Source organism: Felis catus, chromosome B4, assembly GCF_018350175.1.
Source record: "Felis catus isolate Fca126 chromosome B4, F.catus_Fca126_mat1.0, whole genome shotgun sequence".
Lineage (NCBI taxonomy): Eukaryota > Metazoa > Chordata > Mammalia > Carnivora > Felidae > Felis > Felis catus.
In genome coordinates this window covers 45596208-45620659 of record NC_058374.1, presented here as the reverse complement: position 1 = coordinate 45620659, position 24452 = coordinate 45596208, and the positions used below count along the sequence as shown (strand labels likewise).

The 24452-nt window shown below is 39.8% G+C and overlaps 2 protein-coding genes across 2 annotated transcripts; both read left to right on the top strand.

Moving 5' to 3' along the window:
- The first annotated feature begins 8600 nt into the window (after nucleotides 1–8600).
- LOC101090778 (taste receptor type 2 member 42-like) lies at nucleotides 8601–9635 on the top strand. Its single transcript, XM_003988421.4, has one exon. The coding sequence runs from the start codon at nucleotides 8625–8627 to the stop codon at nucleotides 9633–9635; it is 1011 nt and encodes a 336-aa protein (XP_003988470.4). The 5' UTR covers nucleotides 8601–8624.
- Nucleotides 9636–16605: 6970 nt separating this feature from the next.
- Nucleotides 16606–17721, top strand: LOC101090527 (taste receptor type 2 member 42-like). Its single transcript, XM_003988420.3, has one exon. The coding sequence runs from the start codon at nucleotides 16606–16608 to the stop codon at nucleotides 17542–17544; it is 939 nt and encodes a 312-aa protein (XP_003988469.3). The 3' UTR covers nucleotides 17545–17721.
- The last annotated feature ends 6731 nt before the right edge of the window (nucleotides 17722–24452 follow it).

The following is a 24452-nucleotide window of genomic DNA, read 5'->3' as shown; positions in this document are numbered from 1 at the left end:
ATCTCGTGGTCCGTGAGTTCGAGCCCCACGACGGGCTCTGGGCTGATGGCTCAGAGCCTGGAGCCTGTTTCCGATTCTGTGTCTCCCTCTCTCTCTGCCCCTCCCCGGTTCATGCTCTGTCTCTCTCTGTCCCAAAAATAAATAAACGTTGAAAAAAAATTTTTTTTAAAAAAAGAAAGACAGATACTATATGTTTTCACTCTTATGTGGATCCTGAGAAACTTAACAGAAGACCCTGGGGGAGAGGAAGGGGAGAAAAGAAAAGTTACAGAGAGGGAAGGAGGCAAACCATAAGAGACTCTTCAAAACTGAGAATAAACTGAGGGTTGATGGGGGGTGGGAGAGAGGGGAAAGTGGGTGATGGGCATGGAGGAGGGCACCTGTTGGGATGAGCACTGGGTGTTGTATGGAAACCAATTTGACAATAAACTTCATAACAAAAATAAAATAAAAACAAAAATTAAAAAAGAAAAAAATTACAGAAAATTACAGAAAAAAAAAGACAGTTCCACATGTTTTTAAATTTAGTTCTTTTCAACCTTTGAAGAATAGACCATTATGCTATTTAGACACTTCTACAGCATAGAGAAAGGGAAAAACTTGCATTTGTTTTTATAAAGCTACCATTATTCTGACAATAAAATATTCAGTATAAGCAGAATTAAGTTTAGACAACAAAACAAAAATTAACATATATTCTTATGAATTCATTTAAGAGCTTTTTCAAATAATGAAAACTTTTTTCTTCAGTCGTTTCATATAACCATTAACAATCATCGTGCATGAGATTTGATCAAGAAAACAAAATAGGACACATGTGTTTACATTGCTTTTTGACCCAACTGCTCGGAAATGATTGAAAGCGCTCTTTAAAAGAATGAGTTCGTAACATTTCTGAAAAAATAGCAGGGAGTGTTAACTGCACATTAGAAAGTGAGAAAGCCCGGGGCGCCTGGGTGGCTCAGTCGGTTAAGCGTCCAACTTCAGCTCAGGTCACGATCTCGAGGTCCGTGGGTTCGAGCCCCGCGTCGGGCTCTGGGCTGACGGCTCGGAGCCTGGAGCCTGTTTCCGATTCTGTGTCTCCCTCTCCCTCTGCCCGTCCCCTGTTCATGCTCTGTCTCTCTCTGTCTCAAAAATAAATAAATGTTAAAAAAAGAAAAAGAAAGTGAGGAAACCCTCCTAGAGGTAGAAGGACGAGCTATAGATTAACAGAGAAACAAGGTGGAAGGAAACTCATAGTTGAAAGCATATAGACGACTGTACAGCTGAGGAATAGGCCAGAGTGTTCCAAGCTCAGAGTTGAGTGCATGTTGGGAGTGGGAGATGACCCTGTCGAAAATGTCAGGATGGATAATTGAGATGCACTGCATTTTTGACAACACGGATTTTCAGCATTCTGCTTCTCCCACCGATATTGAGCGCAGGGCCATACTATATTCAACACCAGGTTAAAACGCTGTGTGTATTTTCTGTCCTAACTCCTAAGAGGCAGGCAGCATAGTACGTAGATACCTGAGGTTACAGGTACGGAGACGAAGGCAACTGTTTTCTGGACAATGATCGTAAGTCTTTTGGAAAATGGTTTCAAAACGATAAATCATCGGTGTACAGAAATGAGTGTGGAAACCCAAAGGTCATTCCTGCTGTAGGGACAGCGGATGGTGCAAGACAGCCGGAAAAGACTCCTAACCAAATATCTTAATACCCAAGAAGACAATGTTTGCAGGAGATTCTGGAAAGGAATGAAGCCTCCGCAGAGTTTACTGATGGAATTAATTTCCTTCTGATGCATCGGGCATCACCAATTAAGAGAAGGGCAGGACAATAGTTTTTTTATGACTCCTATCTCAGACTCTGAATTTCCTTAAGATATGGCACCTGTTACATAACACGGGGCACAAGGCTGCCAGCACCGCTGTAGAATTGAGAACAGCGACGTCTTTTATTCTTCAAGCGGCGGACGTCCCAGTTGAGATAAGATTTAAACGTTGTAGCCGATTAGGGGAAGTTACTCTGCCCAAAATGGTTACAGACAACTGTGAGAAACAAGGGAGTTTCTTACGCATGACATTTCCTTGTTGGGGAAAGATGGCATTAGATCCTGGGCTCAGACACGCGGTTGAAAGGCTGCCGAATTGTCAGGTCTCCAAGGCCGAGAGGAGTTGAATTCCTGATGGCATGTCTTAAATGTGTCGCATGTTGAGACTGCTAATGTCCTCAAATTAACCGATGTAAAACCTGTGGTCCCTTTGGGCCTTACTGAAAGCTGGAAAGCAAAAATTGTCCTCTTAAAACAAGCAGCGAGGTAGCAACTTCAGGACGTCAAAAGATCTAGAGGGAATTCAAAGTGTTCTATCACCCCTTCGTTTTTCTACTCAAAGAAATATTGTAAAACACACTGCGTATCACCATATTAATTTCGATGCCTTGCATGCGAGGGTTTTTTTTTTTAAATGTCTGAGAATATATGGATTCTTAACGTATTGAAAAATTAAAGGGACATAGAGAAGATAGAATAGGTTCACATTATGTAAACAGACAGAATAATAATATTAATCTCATTTACTAATTAATTCCAGTTAATTCTAACCAACACTACAATTTCTTACAGCAGTAACATTTTATGATAATTTTTTGCATATGCTCTCATTTTCCCCTCCTATTTTTATTTTTATCTTATGTATTTTATGTTATTATTATTATTATTCATTTATTTTTTTTAGGTAGGCTTTACACGAGGACACAGCCCAATGCAGGACTTGAACTCACAACCCTGAGATCAAGATCGGGATGCTTAACCGACCAACTACCCAGGCACCCCTCCCCTCCTATTTTTAAATGATGCTCCCCGGGTGCCTGGATGGCTCAGTCGGTTAAGCGTCGACTCTGGTTCAGGTTATGGTCTACGGCTTGTGAGTTCAAGCCCCACATTGAGCTCTGTGCTGACAGCTCAGAGCCTGGAGCCTGCTTGGGATTCTGTGTCTCCCTCTCTCTTTGCCATTCCCGGCTCGTGCTCCGTCTGTCTGTCCCTCTCTCTCAAAAATAAACAAATAAATAAATATTTGAAAAATAAATAGCTAAATAATGCTCCCATATCCACATGGTCATATCGTGTAACTATTACTTTCTCTCCATTAACCTTCACTAAGTTTTAGTTGTAAAAGTGACTGTATGTTTAATGTTCTATCAATACGTATACTGATTCTTTCTGGGCATTTTTGCTGTCTAAGACTCATTCTCCAGTAAACGCTTCAGGAAGGGCTCAAGAGAACAATATTCCCCTAGTTAAGGACAGCTCCTGTACTCCCTTTTGCCAGAATGTCAGTTTTGCAGATAGAAAATCACATTTTCTTTGTTTTTGCCTCTTTAACATATTACTCTACGTTCTTTTGGCAACAAGGAGTGTTATTATTGAAAACTCTTAGGGTGATCTACTTTTATTCCTGGTAAGTCATTTGCAATGTCTCAGAAATGTGCGTGGAAATTTCTTTTTCTTTAAAGTCCAGAGATCAGGGGCGCCTGGGTGGCGCAGTCGGTTAAGCGTCCGACTTCAGCCAGGTCACGATCTCGCGGTCCGTGAGTTCGAGCCCCGTGTCAGGCTCTGGGCTGATGGCTCGGAGCCTGGAGCCTGTTTCCGATTCTGTGTCTCCCTCTCTCTCTGCCCCTCCCCCGTTCATGCTCTGTTTCTCTCTGTCCCAAAAATAAATAAAAATGAAAAAAAAAAAGAGTAGAAAATGAAGACAAAGCCTATCTTTGGAGGCAAAGCTTTAACACCACAGGTTTAGATCATTAAAAAAGAAAGAAAGAAGAGGAAAAACAAACAACAATAACAACAACACACTCCATTGATCAGATCGGGGGAAAGGTTGGATGTAGGTTGAAATCCCATAGAGTGGCTGCAGGGTTTTACAGCCTATTTTGACAACCTCATCCTGTGTTCACAGTGATCATTCTTAACACCATGCACGTTGAAAACGACCTCATATATTGGGTGCTTGGGACAAATAGAAAGGATCAAAATGGCATCAGTGGCCCGATCATCCGGCATCCCATCTCCTCACAACCAGATTTGAGGGTCATCCACGGAGTAGACACAGTTTAAAGGTGACATAGTATAAAATGGCTCCATAGGGGCTATGTCTGAAGTATTTTGGATCCATATCTTTTTAATCTCTGGGACAGCCCTAAAAGTAGGGCTAAATATCACAGTTTCATTCTAATGAAAAAAAAAAAGTGTTTTTTTTTCGAACACCAACTGCGTTACATTCGGAGAAGAGAGCTCTTCACACCTCCATCTACTTCCGTTCATGGAAACCAAGCCAACTTTTCTCCAAGGTCCCTTTCTCTATGGCATAATTACTACCGGCTGTAGGAACCCTATTTAATAAATCCAACATTTGTTTCTGGGGGACTGAGTCATACACGCACACAGTTCATTTTAGTTGATTTTATAAAATCAACTTACACCCATTATTTAGATCCAAGTTCTTTATCTTTTTATTTTTATTTATTTTTTAAAGTTTATTCACTTATTTTGAGAAAGACAGAGAAAGTGCAAGCGGGACAGGGACAGAGAGAGAGGGATAGAGAAAATCGCAAGCAGGCTCTATGCAGTCAGCACAGAGCTTGATTCAGGGCTCGAACTCATGAACTGTGAGATCATGACCTGAACGGACGTCAGAAGTCGGAGGCTTAACCCACTGAGCCACCCAGGTGCCCCTAGATCCAAGTACTTTCAATGAATACTAAGGTACTCTAGAAGAAAATTCTATTGGCTAGTCTAGCATTTGCTTTACTTTTGTCATCCTAACCAAGTTTTGAGGACTATAAATAGCTTTAATTATCCTCCATAGCCAAAGATACAGATATAAATTTGTTAGGCAAAGAAAATGCAAAAAGAATGACAGGACCTCAGTCTGTATTTGCACATTAGCAAACAAGAGATGATCTCATCCCTTATGGCCTCACATGGAAAACCGCAGCCTATGGGATGGTTAAAAAAACACAAAAAACTCAAAACAAGTGACTGGGCTAGGTGAAAGGAAGAGAGGTGATTATCTGTGAGATAGGGAAGGGCAGTCAGTGCTATATTAGAAGCGGTTGTTTTTGAACTTGAGACAAATTCATGCCCTATATATGAAGCAGGAAATTTTCATATATTCAACAATGAAGTCAGAGAATTGAAGTGCTTGGATGCATACCTAAAATGGGAAAATGTGTGTAGTAATGGTTTAAATTTTTTAACAAATCTAAGGCTTTGATTACATCTAGTGTGTAATTAATACATACTGGCTAAGAAAATGCTAAAGCCATTTCAGACTTTTTGACATTCTCCACAAAGGTGTTGCATACTTTTTGTGTGTATGATTATTCTTAGATACTTGATGTATGTTGAGGTTGTGGAAATTTCATCTTTTAAGAGAGTGTTTCATTTTTTTTTTTTTAATTTTTTTTTTCAACGTTTATTTATTTTTGGGACAGAGAGAGACAGAGCATGAACGGGGGAGGGGCAGAGAGAGAGGGAGACACAGAATCAGAAACAGGCTCCAGGCTCCGAGCCATCAGCCCAGAGCCCGACGCGGGGCTCGAACTCACGGACAGCGAGATCGTGACCTGGCTGAAGTCGGACGCTTAACCGACTGCGCCACCCAGGCGCCCCGAGAGTGTTACATTTTAACTGTTTGCTGATGATATGAAGAGATGGAACAGATAGTTGCACATTTATCATGTGTCCAGAAACCTTGCAAATGGGCACTTTAACAATGCATTGAAGAATCCTTTTGGATAATCTGTGTAATCTCAATCATCGTCTGTGGATAAGGTCAATTTTGTTTTGTGCTTTCTGATCTTACATCTTTTATGTCATTTTCTTGTCTTACTGTGATTGGTGAAAACCTGCAAAAAAATAGATATAGTGAGATGTTTTTAGCTCACTGGGCCCCAAAGTCAGGGGGAATGATTTCAACGTATCCATGGGTACGATATTTCCTCTAGGGTTTTGTACACAGCTTTTTATCCGGAAAAAGAATATTGTATTCTATGCCCAGTTTGCTAAGAACATTTATTATGAATAAATGCAGATTTATGTTAAACTTTTTCCCCTGGTATTTCTCCTTTAATCTACTAATGTGTTGATCACATTATAGCCATATATGGGTATACTTCTATATAGAAGTATAGAAGTATAGGGTTTCTAATGCTTCATTTTTGGGATCTCATTGACACGGCAGTTTGGTTTCTATTCAGTTGAACTATTCTTTTCCATAGTAACTAAGGACCTCCTTGCTACCTCCTTATAAAAGAAGGGTAGTAGCAGGAAGGATTGGCTACTGTTTCTTTGTAACACTCCTTGCTCATGGTTGCTTTGAATCCTGTGACCTCTTGGTTTCCGTTCTCTGTCTGACTGCCTTTTGTCTTTGATTTCTTTATCCTCTGGTGTTCCTCAGGGCCGTGGAGCTCATCCATCACCTTTTGTGGAATTGAGTATGTGCTGATGACTCCCAAATCTGTTTATAATCTCAATTTCTTTTCTGAGCTGTAGTCACAAATACCTGAGTGACTGCCCCATCTTTCCACTTGGATGATTTACAGATACTCCGAAAATGTTCAAAACAGAACTCACCGTTCTCCAACTTTTCTTCTGTCTCCCACCCATTGCTACTATGTTTGTTTGTTTGTTTGTTTGTTTTAAAGTTTATTTTTGAGAAAGAGAGAACAGGAGCAGGGCAGGGGCACAGAGAGACGGAGGACCCAAAGTGAGCTCCATGCTGAACGCAGAGAGCCGGATGTGGGGTTCACATCTCACAGAACCGGGAGATCATGACCTGAGCCAAGTTGGCTGCTTCACCCACTGAGCCACCCAGGTGCCCCTGACCACCCCTTGCTTCTAGAGCTGCTCTCCCTCCAGGGATTCCTTCAGGTCCTCGTACTCCATGCATCCAGGTGCAAAAGAAGAAGCTTGAAAGTGCCGGCTTCTCTGCCTTTTTATAGCCCCAAATCCATCACCAAGACTTGCTGATTTCATCTCCTAAATGCTTCTCATAGCCATGAATTTCGCTCCATTTCTAGACATTAATCTTAGTCAAGGCTATCATTCTCCTTTCGAAAATGCTACTACCAAGTTTCTTTATTTGCCTTCAGCCTTGCTGTATCCAATAAATTCCTTTCTTCCTTCCCTTTTTCCTTTCTCCCTCCCTTCTTTCCTTCCTCCCTTTCTTTCTTTCTCTTTCTTCCTATAATTTTAAATATTTGTTCTAAATCAAAAATTTCGTCATACAAAATAATTTACCCATCGTTCATTGTACAACATTGTTCTTGAAATATACACTTTACAAAATTCATAGAATTTAATTTGGGAGTGTGACAGTAACATTGAAAAGGGCCAAGGGCCAAGGTTTTTATTTTATTTTTAATTTTTTAATTTTTTTTTTTTTATTTCATTCACTATTTTGGATGTGGTCTGGCAACACTCCAGAGCACTTAATGCCAACAGACACAAGAGCTGTAACTCTGAGTTCATTTCTGGTACATTAATGGCTTCTGTCAAACTCATTGTTCCTAGAATATAGAGCAGATATGTTTGTTTATTATTTCCTTATTTAATCTGAAATGATTTTCTACCTATTTTCTGTTAATTAAGGCTAGATGGACACCATTATATCTCTGGCCAAAACAAATAGAACAAGTACAAAAATAAAGAGCAAAACTGGGGAATATGTTTAACTACTCAGAAGACATGTTACTCAGAGGTACCTGAAGAACATTGTAATTACAGTAAATTATCAGTGAGAAGACTTTAATTTCAGAAAAGTAATTTGGGTTTTGCCATCTTTTTGTATTTTGTTTGATCAGGACAAAATATAACTTAGTTCTCTCCTGAAATCCCAATTATCTATAAAATCTGAGGAAAATACCACTTTTTTCTCTTTCCCCAGCAGGAATGTTTATAGTTACCTTTTTTGTGTTCACATTACATTTTATTCTTACTTCTTATTATTTCTTTCTGTGTTTTCACTATTTTCTGGGTCTCCTAATGCTTTTTTTTTTTCATAGCAAAGTATATTACTTTTGGAAATGACTCTGACACATAGCAGATACTCAAGATATATTCATTGAATTATAACTAAATTTTAGGACAGTTTATTTAGATTTAGATTATTAGATTATTTCAAAACTTTCTATGAAAAACAACGAAAATATTTGGATCTAAATGGCATAGTATTTCAGGTGAGGTCATTTTTTTTTCACAAATCAGCGAAAAAGAATCTGGCCCGTATTTGCATGCTAGCGAATTTGACTTCAACCTTTCGATCATTACCTCAAGTGAAAAATTTGAATCCTTGCCAACTATAAATAGAAACACAAACGGTTTGGTTTGGAAATGAGTAGCTCTTTCAAATAAATAAAACCATCTTCATGAAAGTATGTGGGATGCTACCCCTTAGCAGATGGTTCTGGATTAAGATCGGCATTACAATAAAGCAGAGAAATGTCCATATACGTATATATGAGACTGTATCCAACAGCAGCAGGTTGTGGTTAACACTGGAATCGCAAAGAAACACGGTGAAGGTAACTATCAGAAGTGGATGCTGTGCCGAGACAGTTTGATTACAAATTTGCTAATGAGACACGACGTTAGAAATTTGGATTTTTTTCCTGCGGAAATGTTAGCCGGACTGGATAAAATCTTTCTTACGCTGTCAACGGCAGAATTCGTAATTGGAATGTCGGGGAATGTGTTCGTTGGACTGGTGAACTGCTCTGAATGGATCAAGAACCAAAAAATCTCTTTTGTTGACTTCATCCTCACCTGCTTGGCTCTCTCCCGAATCACTCAGCTGCTGGTGTCACTGTGGCAATCATTCGTAATGACACTATCTCCGCCTTTCTATTCCACTTGGAAATCAGCAAAACTTATTACTTTGCTTTGGAGAATAACGAATCACTGGACTACCTGGTTTACCACCTGCCTGAGCATTTTCTACCTCCTTAAAATAGCTCACTTCTCCCACTCTTTCTTCCTCTGGCTGAAGTGGAGAACGAACAGAGTGGTTCTTGCCATTCTTGTCCTTTCTTTGCCCTTTCTGCTGTTTGACTTCCTGGTGCTAGAATCATTGAATGATTTCTTCTTAAACGTCTATGTGATGGATGAAAGTAATCTGACATTACATATAAATGACTGTAAAAGCCTTTATATTAAAACCCTGATTCTTCTTAGTTTTTCCTATACCATTCCTATTGTTCTGTCCCTGACCTCACTGGTCCTATTGTTTCTGTCCTTGGTAAGACACATCAGAAATTTGCAGCTCAACGTCATGGGCTCCAGGGACGCCAGCACACAGGCCCATAAGGGGGCCATTAAAATGGTTATGTCTTTCCTCCTCCTCTTCACGGTTCATTTTTTTTCCATCCAATTGACAAACTGGATGCTTTTGATATTTTGGAACAACAAGGTCACAAAGTTTATCATGTTGGCCATATATGTCTTTCCCTCAGGTCACTCATTAATTTTGATTCTGGGAAACAGCAAACTGAGACAGACAGCCTTGAAGGTACTGCGGCATCTTAAAAGCACCTTGAAAAGAGAAAAAACAGTTCCGTCTTTACAGATAGACGTTCCAGGGTCTTTCTAAAGATAAAGACTTATTGAGGAGTCTTTGAGGATCAATTTCACTTCTCTTTTTTTTTCCCCCTACAGGGTTCCTTTAAGTATTGTCAAACATTAATGAAATTTTCCCTAGAAAAAGTTACTTTTGATGATAATTGACCCATGGTCAGCCAATATAATTTTTAAAGTATTCAGTTTTGCTTAACACAGTGGTTACCAATATTTAAAAATTGCAAAATAGTCTTTCAAAGAGAATCTAAATTATTTAATTTTATATGCAAAAGATTTATGTAATTGTAATTCATATTACATGTCAGAAGCATGTCGTGTTTTAGAAATCAAGATAAATTACTATTCACTAGGTAGACGATCTATAAAATGGTGATAGAAAAGTTAATTGAGCAACTAGAGTCAGAGATGGGAAAAACATGACCTCATAGGGTAAAGGCTTAATTTTTTTTAAATGAAAAAGCTTTTCACTGTTGTCATTAGAAGTCTTATTGATAACATGGGAATGAGTTATTTGAAAATAATATTCACAGTGCAAAACAAAATAAACTAGAAACACATGCTTATAATGCTAATCTTAATTTGAAAGTGGTATTTTGACTATCATAACCTAAATTTAGATAAAGTAACTACAAATTCTAAATAAAGTTAAGGGTAGAAAAGTTTACTATAACATTTTGAACATGATGTTGTAGATTTTAATATTATACGGATGCTATGCAGCTATATATAATGGAATTCTTTAAAAATGAAGAATTCTTGGGTCGCGTGGGCGACTCAGTCAGTCAAGTGTCTGACTCTTGGTTTAGGCTCAGGTCATGATCTCACAGTCATGAGATGGAGTCCCCATCGGGCACCACGCTGGCTGTGGAGCCTGCTTGGGATTCTCTCTCCCTCTCTCTCTCTCTGCCCCTTCCGCACCCCTTTCTCTCAAAATAAATACACTTTTTTAAAAAATGAAGAATTTACTTAGGGTTTCTTAGGGTTTACTTTCTTAGTAAACCCTAAGGGTTTACTTTCGATGTATTCTTTAGATTGCGTTAAAGAAACAAAAAAGTTGTAATTAAATGATGATAAATACGTGGGTTGTAAATTAGTCTTGAGGGACCTGTAGGCACGGACATTGTTCTAGGGCTGCTCCCTGGACCTGGAATGGTGTTAGAATTGTGAACATTTCTCCCTGTCCTCCCTCTCCGTATTTAGAAAACTAAACCTCTAACACGTCTAGGTTGTGTGGTGCTTCTGTGTATTGATAACAATAACGATGTGGATAACGGTTTTAATCATAAGACATATTTTACCATTTTTCCTAAGTAATTTACATTTTACAAAAGAAGATTTATTTATTTGGCCCTTAACTTAGTATTTTGTCCGATTATCACTGTAATTATCTGGCCTTGGTAAAAGCGAATATGCAAATCAGGCTGAGTACCTTTAGATTCAGGCATTGAGTTTGTTTTGTTTTAGATAGCCTTTCATAGAAATGACTTAGACATAACCTTGTACTATTTATAAGATGGTAACCAAGCACATTGTTTAATTTTTAGTGTTATGAAACTTTTCTTTGGTATGCAAGATAAGGTGATTGAGCTAATTTTTTAGCAGCTCTTCTTTCTAAGAAGTAGGCCTTAGGGATAAGTGAGTGAATGTTTAACTTGGAGTAAGTCAACACTCATGCAACAAAGTTAGGGAGATGGAACTATAAGGAATAGGGCTCTAGTCTTGACAAAGCAAAGGACTAGTAAAAGAAGACAAGGTCATAGGCTGGGGTCATTGCAACTGACGTACTGTAGACTGTATTTGAAGAGCGAGTGAGAGGGGTGCCTGGGTGGCGCAGTCGGTTAAGCGTCCGACTTCAGCCAGGTCACGATATCGCGGTCTGTGAGTTCGAGCCCCGCGTCAGGCTCTGGGCTGATGGCTCAGAGCCTGGAGCCTGCTTCCGATTCTGTGTCTCCCTCTCTCTCTGCCCCTCCCCCGTTCATGCTCTCTCTGTCTCTGTCCCAAAAATAAATAAAAAGTTGAAAAAAAAATTAAAAAAAAAAAAAAAAGAGCGAGTGAGATGGAGCCCTGCATCTCTACTTTCCCCGTAACAAGAGATGTCGTGGGGGACTCAACAGCAGCTGAGCCACAATCCAAGAAGAGCCACTCCCAACACAGGTATGGCCAGTGTCATCCACCCAGAGAAGAACTATCCATAATTGTATCCTACCCTGGGACCAAAGTGTTGGGGAAGGAGGGAGATTGTCACCGATTTCTTATTAACTATTCTTCTCCCCCACCAAATAAATGTTCAGTTAAAGATTCTGGTGTAATGATTGGTTATTTCCATTTGTCTACCAGGTGATTTATGGAAGAGGAACAAATAACTTGTTTCTACTGCTGAAATGGTCGTATCTCTGATCCTTAGGGTGACTACTGGAGGCAACCGATAAGACGTAAATCAAGCACAGCAAGACAGTTTTCATGAACCCTGGTGATGAATGTGTCATATAGAAACCCATACCTCTAGTGATCTCTGAGAAAGGCATGCAAATTTCCTCCAGGTCTCTGGTGGTTTGTCTGCTATCTGCCAGTAGGTGGCTTCTCCTCATAAGATCTTGATTAGACCCCATCTCCTCTGAGCCAGGGATGCCTTTAAGGGACATGTGCATCATCGCAGGATCTTCCCAATTCTGTCATTTGAGACACCGGATATGTTGCCTAGAGTAACTCCATATCCTATTCAGGACCTTAAGACCAATCTTCACAAGAACAAATTGATTTGAAAAGTTTGAGGAATTCGAAAAACACATACAGGCAAACTTGTTTTTTGTCTCCTTGTACACTTACAGACTACAGCTTTTCAAATTTTATTTTTTATTTTTTTTCCATCAATATCAACGCAGCCTCAGAAGATGGTGGCAATACCCAATCATTCTTATTTTGAGCGTGAGACAGGTTTGCCAGTGTGGAGGTTGGTAGCAGTTAGACTGGCCCTGTCTTAGGTTTGTCATGAGAAAGAGCCAGTGAAGATGTTTGCCCCCTAAGGATTTTGAGGGGAAAAGACCCATGGCCTTCAGTTTTGAAAACGAAAAGAATATGCTAAGTGAAACAAAACTCTACGATGAAACATGAAAGGTTGTTCATGTAAGCAGTGATTAAGCTGGGCAAATGGTCTCCATTTGTGAAAGATGAAATCTCCGTCCCTTCAGGCGGTGGCCCTTGCCCCAGCTAATTGCTTCTTCAACTAGGGTCCAGCCAAAGAAACACTGAAGTTCTCTTTTACTTAAAAACAAAACAAAACCAAACCCAAACAAACAAACAAAAACCCCACAAAGGCCAGTACTTTAATGCAGTGACTATCAAGTTCGGTGCATGAAAGTTCCTCGTTGCAATTCAAAAAGAACCAGGAAGCTACTTCTGTGTTTGCAAATAAGTGGAAAAGCTTGCTATTGATAGGATGGGAGAGAGCATACAGGGCAACATTTGTTGCCCGCTTCTCTGAGACTGTCAGGAGATCTAAACATGCGGGCTTGGGGAGGGAAAGGCAACAGAAAGAATCCAACAGAAAGCTAAGGTATATTTTTTCACTGGAGATGTCACAGACACAGGGAGGAAACAGGAAGAACTCAAGCCCCGCCCCCCCCCCAAGGTGGTATTAATGATAGGACCTCATAAAATATTCAGTTGAACCATCTTTATTTAAACCCACATAAGTGTTAGTTCATCACTATATAAGTATCACTCCCTATCACTCAGGAAGTCAGCATTTTGTTTGAAATAGGCCAACATAGACTTCCGAATGTATTTTCTCACAATTCCTTAGAAGAATTGTCTCTCTTTCAACTGATGACTATAACACAAGTGTTCATACGTTGTTGGATTTAAATCAGTCATCATTGGAAGTTCAGACTAGTTGGGATTGTCACTGTATCATACACATAAGTTTAATTAATTGTTATCTGCCCAAGCATTTTGTAATAATATATCTTATGTTTATACATGCAATAATACTTTTTCTCTATCAAGTATAACAACTTCTATTTTAAGATAGATCTGGAAATATCAGTGATCTCTAAGGTCTTCTTGGTTTCCTGACACAAAATACAGAGTTTTGGGGACACCTGGGTGGCTCAGCTGGTTGAGTGTCTGACTCTTGATTTCAGCTCAGGTCATGATCCCAGGGTCATGTGACTGAGCCTTATGTCTGCTCAGCATGGAGGCTGCTTGGGATTCTCTCTCTCTCTCTCTCTCTCTCTCTCTCTCTCTTCCTGTCTCTCTCTCCAGCTCGTGCATGCTTTCTCTTTCTCTAAAAATGAAAGATTAGAAAATTAAAATTAAAAAACAAAATATAGAATTCTCTAACCATCTCCAACTCCCTTGCCTGGAAGTACTTCTTTTTCATGAAGAAAAGTAAAAAAGTCCCCACCTCCTGGGTGCTACACCTGCAAGCTTTTATGATTCTGTATGACTTCTGGCTTTCAACCAGAAAGGCCGGAGAGCAGTGTCAGTTATTTCCAGGTTAGTACAGAAATTGTGCATGAATTCATACATATGTCATAGAACTTTCTCCAATTTTAAAGAGTTGCTTTCGCTTCTTGTTCTTACACTTGTTTGCACAGTCGAGTCTCATTCATTGGTCTCTTTTTCTCTGCTCCCAATGGGATTACCAACTAAGTTAGTATTCATTCATTTAACCAATAGCTATTGAGGGTTTACTGTTTGCCAGCCCCTCCCTGTCCACATCGGTGGACAACAAAATAGTCCCTTCTGTCCTGGAGCTTAATGTGATCGTAGAGGTACTTGGTAGCTAAGGTCACCTAATCTACATGCCTGACATTACATTTTTGGTCCCTGTAAAATCCTAGGCCCCCACTCTCAATGTGCATAAAAGCAGAACACCAGGTCGGTGCTCCCTTTGGTGCCCCACGACTTCTGGTGTGGCCTTTGAGCGTTCAGGCATTGGTAATGTAGAGCATCACTATTGACAGTCTGAGGCCAACACAAAACAGGTAGTTTTAACCAGAGTCAAAATTGGCTGAATGGGGAATGCATTGTCAGAAGGCTAGGGGGCAAAATTCCTGTCTCGTTCCTGGAGAATCTTCATAGATTTGCAGCGTTCAGGTACAAAGATTTTTGCCTGGGTTCAGAAGGTACTTTCAACCATGTATGGAGGAGTTCTCAATGGGTGCCAACAATATATCCTAGACAATTAAGTAAGATTCCCTGGGGTTGGCTCACAGACATTAACATATATTAATTATTAATATAACACACGTACATACACCTAAAGTTCTCTCAATAGGAGAGAGAACCTTGCGGTCGAGGTTGAAAGACGATTGTATTAAAGTTACCTGTTTGTTGAAACCAAAACCAAACTAAAATAAATTTTACTGTAACTGAATTTTTTATGAGACAAAAGATTTTACCAAAAGCAGGATTAATGAAAAGAACCCCTTCCCACTCCCCACTCCTCCATTTTTTTTCTACTCTATTTTTTTCTTACTTTTTTTTCCCTCTCAGGTGACAAGAGCTTATTCAGAATCAAATAGGCAGTAACTGATTGAGAACAAAGCTCAAAAAATTCAGAGTAATAGCTCAAATAGGTCTGATATTGGTACCTTTGCATATGGTTTTATACCCTTCTGGAAGATCATTTCCCTTTGTGTCTATTTCTTCAGGAAATCCTAAAAAGTTTCAAGACGGCTGTAGATTTTGTAGCACACTTCTCTGTGTGGCAAGTTACATTTTGGTCAAACTTCTGTCACATTCAATGGTAACAGTTTATTTGACGTTGCTTTTCCTAATACCCTGTGAGCTCCTTGACGTTACTTCTCTTTATTACGCTTACCACATCTATAATAGTATCTGAAATATGATGGGTTTTATCAAATGGATTTAATGAATAGTGCCTGAGAATTCTATTAAAATTAAGAAACCTGAATCCAAATTGTATTTTCTTATTTATTTATTTAGAGAATCCCAAGCAGCCTCCACACTGTCAGCACAGAGCCCCATGCTGGGCTCAATCTCACAAACCGTAGATCATGATCTGGGCCGAGATCAAGAGTCCAACGCTTTGCTGACTGCGCCACCCATGTGCCGCCCAAATGGTATTTTCAATTGAAAAGGAAAGCGCAGGGGCAGCTGGGTGGCTCAGTCAGTTAAGCATCCGACTTCTGTTCTGGTCATGATCTCATGGTTTGTGAGTTCGAGCCCCTCATCAGGCTCTGTGCCGATAGCAGCAACGCCTGGAGCCAGTTTTGGATTCTGTGCCTCCCTCTCTCTCTGCTCTCCCTCCTTTGCTCATTCTCTCTCTCTCTCTCTCTCTCTCTCTCTCAAAAGTAAACATTAAAAAAATAAAAGAAAGGAAAGGAAAGTGCAAATCAGTGTAAAGAAATCGCCTCGTATTTGCATGTTCCCATATTTGACTTTGTTCTTCCAGATGTCCTCCCAAGCGGAACACTGCTGTCAGTGCCAGTGATGAGTGGGAACATTTACTGTTTAATTTGGAAATCAGTAGCTGATTAGAAGTTACATTAAAGTTTTTCATTTAGGTCTGTGAGACCGGATCTCCTTGTGTAAAGCTCGGACTTACAGCTGGAACCAAAGAGAAAGATCTTTTGTGAAGATCAGTGAGATAGTATCTGAGCATTTTTAAATTTTTTTTTTCAACGTTTATTTATTTTTGGGACGGAGAGAGACAGAGCATGAACGGGGGAGGGGCAGAGAGAGAGGGAGACACAGAATCGGAAGCAGGCTCCAGGCTCTGAGCCATCAGCCCAGAGCCTGACGCGGGGCTCGAACTCCCGGACCGCGAGATCGTGACCTGGCTGAAGTCGGACGCTTAACCGACTGCGCCACCCAGGCGCCCCAGTATCTGAGCATTTTTAATATCAAAGTGAAAAGTATCAAAGTGGACTTTACCCTCCAACGTTTGACAGAACAACAACAACAACAAAAATCAGTGAAACATAGGGCTAGCTTCCTGGATTCTTTCTATAGAAATGCCATCTGGAATCGAAAATACTTTTCTGACAGCAGCAGTAGGAGCATTCATGATTGGAATGTTGGGGAATGGTTTCATCGCACTCGTCAACTGCATTGACTGGGTGAAGCATCGAAAGCTCTCGCCAGCTGACTGCATCCTCACCAGCCTGGCTGTCTCCAGAATCATTCTTCTTTGGATGATACTATTCGATTTGCTTGTAATGGTGTTTTGGCCACATCTATATAACATTGAGAAACTAGCTACCGCTGTTAATATCTGTTGGACACTGACCAATCACCTAGCTACCTGGTTTGCCACCTGCCTGAGTGTTTTCTATTTCTTTAGGATAGCCAATTTCTCCCACCGCTGTTTCACCTGGCTGAGGCGGAGAATTAGCAGGGTGCTCCCTGTGCTTCCTCTGGGGTCTTTATTCTTACTGGTTTTCAACTACAAATTATTAGTTGGATTTTCTGATCTCTGGGCTACCATCTACCACAACTATGAAAGAAACTCAACTCGGCCCCTAGATGTAAGTAAAACTGGGTATCTTAACAGCTTGGTTATTCTCAGTTTCATCTACTTAATCCCCTTCCTTCTGTCCCTGACCTCACTGCTCCTTTTATTTCTCTCCTTGATGAGACATACCAGGAACATGCAACTGAACTCTAGCTCGAGGGACTTCAGCACGGAGGCCCATAAAAGGGCCATGAAAATGGTGATATCTTTCCTCCTCCTCTCCACGGTTCATTTTTTTTCCATCCAGTTAACAGGTTGGATTTTCCTTTTACTGAAGAAACATCATGCCAACTTGACGGTGACGTTGACATCGGCTCTTTTTCCTTCAGGCCACTCATTTATTCTCATTTTTGGAAACAGCAAGCTGAGACAAACTGCTTTAGGACTACTGTGGCATCTCAATTGCCACCTGAAAATGGTGAAACCTTTAGCTTCATAGATTTCCAGAATTTTCTATAACCCAAGAGAATTAATGATGAACATTGAAGATCCATTTTAACTTTTCTTTTTCTCGCTGGATGCTTTTTAGATGCTATTAAACATCACAGACTTTCCCTAGAATGACCTATAACCTTAATAAGCAAACATGATTGTCATTGTAAAACTTGCTGGTAACAAGAACATACCTGAGTCAGTATGAATATAAAATTTATAATGCAACATGTATTAATGTTACACATGCTAGCAGATATTTATTACATTCATATGTGAGAAAAAATGATTATTTAGAAAAGAAAATCCTCTCCAAGTTGAATGAAGTGGAATATTTGTACAATACTAAGTTAAAAAGAAAGGAATAAAAATGCCGGAAGCACAGTCCCATAACAAAGACATAACTTAAAACAAAGGAACAGACTGTCACTATGAATCCAAGCTAGAATAGACACTACATTTGTTGAATAAGACAAAAAAATTGACTTAATCTATAAAAAGACATTGAATAATTATCCCTAAGTGTAGAATAATGCTTTTATGTCTACGCACTTAGACACTGAGTTTGTGTGGGGTGTGTGTCTGCGTGTAAGGATTGATTATATGAACATTTGTGTATCTTGTCAAAGAGGACAAACACAACCAACTCACTCGCCAGGGATAAGAACGGAAAGTTTACAAGGGAATATTGTGTATTTGTATAAAATTTAAACATGTGTGTGTATATATGTAGTGCTAGGTTGACTTTTCTCATAAAATAATTGAAATGAAATCAAAGTACCTGAAAATGTATATAATCTTAAGGTCAGCAGGTGGCAAAATTGTGCTTGCTAATGATATGGAAATTGTGAATCTAAGTTTGATACATAGTACTTTTTAGAGATTATAATTTTAAACATGTTTTAAAACTATCAACAATGAAGAGATCTTTGTAGGGTTTTAAATGGCTGTCATTGTTTCAATTGCAGAAGCAAACAAAAAACAAAAACAAATTAGATGATCAATGTTGAATACATGTGGGTTATAAGCCAATTTTGATGGAGCAGTAGGTCAGGTCTGATGCTGGGAAGAATATAAAAACCATAAGGGTTTTGTGTCTTACTCCAGGAACCATCTGATGTAACCATGATGACTAGGACCCATGCACATAAGACCCACATAAAGATTTAGATTTTTTTTTAAATATAGTTTTAAAAGATTTATTAAGTAATCTCTACACCCAACATGGGGCTCAAACTTACAACCCTGAGATCAAGGGTCTCATGCTCTACAGGCTGAGCCAGCCAGGCCACCTAAAGATTTATATTTTTCAACTTCACTCATTATGTTGGACACTATATAAGAAATTTCCTGGGTGGGGGGTGGGGGAAGTAGACGGTGACCAAAAGGTACAAACTTCCAGTTATAAGAAAAATACATACGAGGGATGCAATGTATAACATGGGAACTATGATTAACACTGCTGTACGGTATGCTATCACAGTGGATCCTGAAAGTTCTTGAAAGTTGCTGAGAGTGGATCCTAAAAGTTCTCATCATTGGGGCACCTGGGTGGCTCAGTTGGTTGGGCGTCCGACTTCGGCTCAGGTCATGATCTCACAGTCTGTGAGTTCAAGCCCCACGTCAGGCTCTGTGCTGACAGCTCAGAGCCTGGAGCCTGCTTCAGATTCTGTCTCCGGCTCTCTCTGCCCCTCCCCCGCCCTCACTGTGTCTCTCTCTCTCAAAACAACAACAACAACAAAAAACATAAAGGTTCTCATCACAAGGAAAAGTACTTTTTTGGGGGTATCTACGTGAGATAGTGGATTTTAACTGAACTTATTGTGGTAATTATTTTGCAATAATTGTAAGTCAAGTTATTATGGTGCACAGTTTAAGATTATACGGTGCTGTGTGTCAACCAAATCTCTATAAAATGGAAAGAGAAGACATTTCCTAATGATTGTCCCTGGGATTATCTTGCTCGAGGAAAGGTGAAATTCTAATACTGGCTATATTTAGATTCAGATATTGAGGATAATTTGCTTTAGAATGCCTCCTGTTCAATAGGAAAGTTAGATTACTTTGTGCTTATTAGAAAACAAGCATATTTAGTTTTCATTTTTAGATTTACACTCTGGTATCAGTCAACTTTAATGACCAAGATGAAAATGATTTAAACAACCATTACGAGTGGGATTTAGCAGTAAATGTCTCACAGGGACTATGTCTTCACTTCTCATGTAGTAATGTTGAGGGGATGAAGCTATAAGCAGGAACTTATTCCTGACAATAAGCACAGAAAATGACTATTAAAAGTTGAGGCCTGTGCTATAGACTGGTTAGTGGCTACTGATGTATTGCATTTTCCCTATTAAAAAGATAATTTGAGATTGAGGCCTATGCTTCCCCCTTCCTGTAACAAGAGCCTGTGTTAGAGACTCTAGTCATGATCCAAGAAAAGCTACACCTATCACATCTATAGCTAGTCCCATGCAATCAGGAGAGAATTGTATCTTATTCTGGGACCAAGTTATTGTTCCCAGTGATTGCCATTGCTTTCTTGTTATCACTTCCCTCCAAAAGGAACTTTTGTTTAAAGAATTTTTTTAAAGTAATCTCTACAGGGGCGCCTGGGTGACTCAGTCGGTTAAGCATCCAACTTCAGCTCAGGTCATGATCTCGCGGTCTGTCAGTTCCAGCCCCGCGTCGGGCTCTGTGCTGCCAGCTCAGAGCCTGAAGCCTGTTTCAGATTCTGTGTCTCCCTCTCTCTGACCCTCCTCCATTCATGCTCTGTCTCTCTCTGTCTCAAAAATAAATAAACGTTAAAAAAAATTAAAAAAAAATAATCTCTACACCCAACATGGGACTTGAACTCATGGCCCCAAGACCAAGAGTCACATGCTCTACTGACTGAGCCAGCCAGGCACCCCTTAAAGACACTCTTTATAGTCTTAATATACTAAGTTTTATTTATTTATTTTTCAGTTTGCCCACACCTGAGACCAGGAGAGTTGCAAATAACTTGTTTTCAATGCCAAAAGAGGCTTTTGCCTGATCCCTTGCCCTTGGTGTAGAGCTTGGCCTGGACCCTTGCCCAAGCTAAGATAGTGTAATTTCGAGCCATATGGTCTTGAAATTTACTAAAAGAAAAGGTACCAATGGAAATATGCGTGGATCAATACGGATTCAAAGGTGACATTGTCGACTTTCTGATGGTTTAGGTATTTTGTCTGCTGTTCTGGATTGAACTTCGTGTGCTCTGAACCAGGGACTTCCTTAACTGAGGTACGGAAACAAGGGGGCCGTGTGCAAAACCGATAATTTCACACTCCACTCACCTGCGACATTGGTTAATGCTTTTTGTAGGAATCGATCCCATATGCTGGACGGCTCTCAGGATAAATCTTCATTTAAAAAATTGATCAGATGATTGGTTTGAACAATTCAGAAAGAAAGTTATTGACGGAGGTTATTTGTAGGAAAAAAATCACAGGTGACAGATGGGCTATTTTCTTTCTTTTTTAAAAATGTTTGTTTATTTTTGAGAGAGAGAGAGACAGAGTACAAGCAGGAAAGGGGCAGAAAGAGAGGGAGACACAGAATCCGAAGCAGGCTCCAGGCCCCGAGCTGTCAGCACAGAGCCCAACGTGGGGCTTGAACCCACAAACCATGAGATCATGACATGAGCCAAAGTCAGACGCTTAACCAACTGAGCCACCTAGGCACCCTTGGGCTATTTTCAATTTTAGCACTTTTGGGAAACACCAACATCCATGCAGCTTTATAACACAAAGGCACTGGTACCTCTATTCCTTGGCACCATGTTTAAATGAGTTAGTTTAAAAAATAACTTCTTTTTCCTTTTATACAGATCTAACTTGACCTCTGAATTTTAAGGCCTATTAATTATAGTCCTCTTTGGCTTCAGTTTGAAATGCTTTCAAAGTTTTCTTTTTATTAATTGGCAAACTAAGATAGTTTCTTAAAAAAAAATCTCCTTTTTCAAATTAAACCTCTTTTTATTTATTTGTTGGCCCCACTCTCCATGATTTCAGAGCAGACATTTGAAGCACACTATTTCATTAGCAACTTTTACCTTTTGGTGGTGATAACTTATTTTTCCTCACTTTGGTTCCTAGGAAAAGGTATACTGAATCTATGTGACCCAGTATATGAACAACTTTCATTCTTCTTTGTTCATGGATGCCCTCCACTACCTTCCTGTGAATAAATCCACAGTATTTGAAAGCCATAAAGATGGGCAAAATTTCCTAATGTATGCGGCAGATCCCTAATTAGGATAGGAACTGGTAGGATTGCCTGGCCTCAGATGTACTGCAGCTAAAACTACTAAGAACTCCATAGTTCCTTATCATTTGTTGTAGGCACTCAGTAATGTCCTTGGCCTTTTGATTGTTCCAAGAGCATGACTGAGATTGGTATTTGTGTGGAGGAGAGGTGAGGAGAAGTGGACTTCAGCTGTAAAGATTCATGACTTGTTCTGGTGGTAATCTTGCTGGGCAGTAGGTTATTAAAGATTTCTTATTAAAATTGTAATGAAATTCCCACACTCGTGGTAATCCAAGCAGACTTATGTGACTCAACTGAAACCTGTTGAAATGCGATTTATTGCAGGGATTCCTTTCTTGGTTCACTTGCTCGAAACCTTCCAAGTCTATTCTTCAGACTACTTTCCAGGCTCAGTTTCTGGCATTTTCCTCCCCCTCTCCTTTTGTTCCTATATGCCTAAACTTTCCATTCCTGCCCCTTGATGTCTCCACGTGTAAGTCCCATTTTCTTTTTGACTCTATCAAATTTATTCATGCTCTACCAGGAAAAGTCCCCATTAGAATAGGATTATAAGACTTAGTTAGGCCTCCCCAAAGCAGTGATGGACAGTTTCAAAATTCATGATTAGCTGATCTCTACACCTTAAGGGGAAACAAAGTGTTTCCATTCTAGGGGTAATGTCTTTTTCTCTGTCTCCCTACATCCCCTTCTTCCAAACAGGCCAAATGACTTCAGGCAGCAGACAGTATAAAATACTGGACTTAATATCAAATTATATCGAATGCTTATATTCTCATACATAAAGCCCTCAATAATTACACTAAAGAAAAAAAAAAAAGATATTTCCAACTATTACCCAGGAATTACTTTTGTTTGAAAATTTAAGAAACAGGATTATTCAGAATTACCTATACATTATAAAAAATTGAATCTCTCATCAAAAGTATCTTTAGAGATAAACTTAGGGTTCAACTGTGGTTTGGCCAGTTACTATGACCTTGGGAAATTACTTAGCCTCTTTAAATCCCCGTTTCCTTATCTGAAAAATGATGATAAAAAGGTCTTCCTCATAGGGTATACATGAGAATTATGGAGATCCTGTATGTAAATAACTGCACAGTTCCTGGTAGTAAAAACTCAATCAAATTAAAAATGCTGGCAATAATGATATGCCCTTTTAGCCAAGCAATCACAAGTATTTTTGCTCTCAACTAAAGTTATATTAACTTCTTGTTCCCTTTTAAGTTATATTATGTTCTATGATCACATTTCCCTTTTATAGTTAAAATATAACACAGTCCTCATCCTCCAGCATTTTTATCATTTACACTTCATAAACGTTTTTTCTTTTCTGGTGAGAACTATGCCACCTCTTTGCTTCTCCATGCTTGCAGGATCCTTGGACCAATCAATATTCATGATGGCCTGAAAGAGCTCAATTTACGGGCAATGAAGTGAATCACTTTATTATCAGGGGCAAATATCTTTATTTCCTTCATTGAGGACCATGTGTGGGAAAAAAACCCAACTAATTTGGCATTTATTCAACTATGCCTGGATCTACTTTGCATTAGGCAATGCTCTAGGTAAGGGACAGAGCAATGAACGTTTTTGGCTTCATGGATGTTGCCTAGAGGGATGCTAAAAGGAATAAAACTATTTGTACATTAGAATAATAAGTGGTTTAGTCAGGGCAAAAATCGTGTTTTCTTCCCTGGGAAACTTCAGTAAGTTATAAATGCTGGAAGTAAAGTAGAGACTGGGTGTAAGAGCAATTGTGAAGAATAAAGGGTAAGTCATGGAGCCTTCATTCGGTTCCTACTTTATATTTGCTGATACTATACAGGCTGTAAAACTGGATAGGATACAGTATCTTCCCTCACAGTTTCCAGTATAGCCGGGGGATATGATATAGTAAGTGCTAAGTGCCATGGTTTCTTTAGTGTAACAAAAGGCTGATCTGAAGAAAAAAGGTTGAAGAAGGCACATGTGTTAGGAGCCAAGCTCCTAAGCCCTATGGAATGAGAGTTGGCGCAAAGAACCACACGGCACTCCGACGTCGGCAGAGAGTCTTTACTGGTGCACCAGGGCTCCCCAGTGTTGGAAAGCGGGAGAGCCCCGATATACGGGGTTACAGGTCTTTTATACCATTTTGAGTTACATTTGCATACAGGCTGGTGGTAGGCTCTCTGCTCGGTGGTGGTTAGGGTTGGGGGTAATTTCGTCCTGGGAAAGCTTGGGAAATGGAGTTTCTCTCGGCAGATGCAACTTGGAGCCCGGGTGCGAAGCGGCAGGGGACCTCCGGTTTGGGAGCGCAAGCAGGTTTACAGAAGCGAGATGAAAGCGGTCATCGTTATTTATGTGAAAACCTGTTCCTGTCTTGCGTAGGGAAAGGTGGGGGGTACAGCTCTCCCAGGGTACGGATGTCTAACTGCAGATATCCTGTTTGTCAACTGGTGGAAGTGCAAGCCCTGCAAGTGAGGCGTTACAGAACTGAAGATAGGGTGGGGGTGTGTTATTAAGCTAAGCAGGGGTCTTTCATTCCCCCATTTTCTTTTGGCGTCGAATGAAACCTTTCATTCGATTGTATCTGGCCTTTCTGCATCAAATTGTCTTAGTTGGTGGTACTGTTGGGTTAGAACC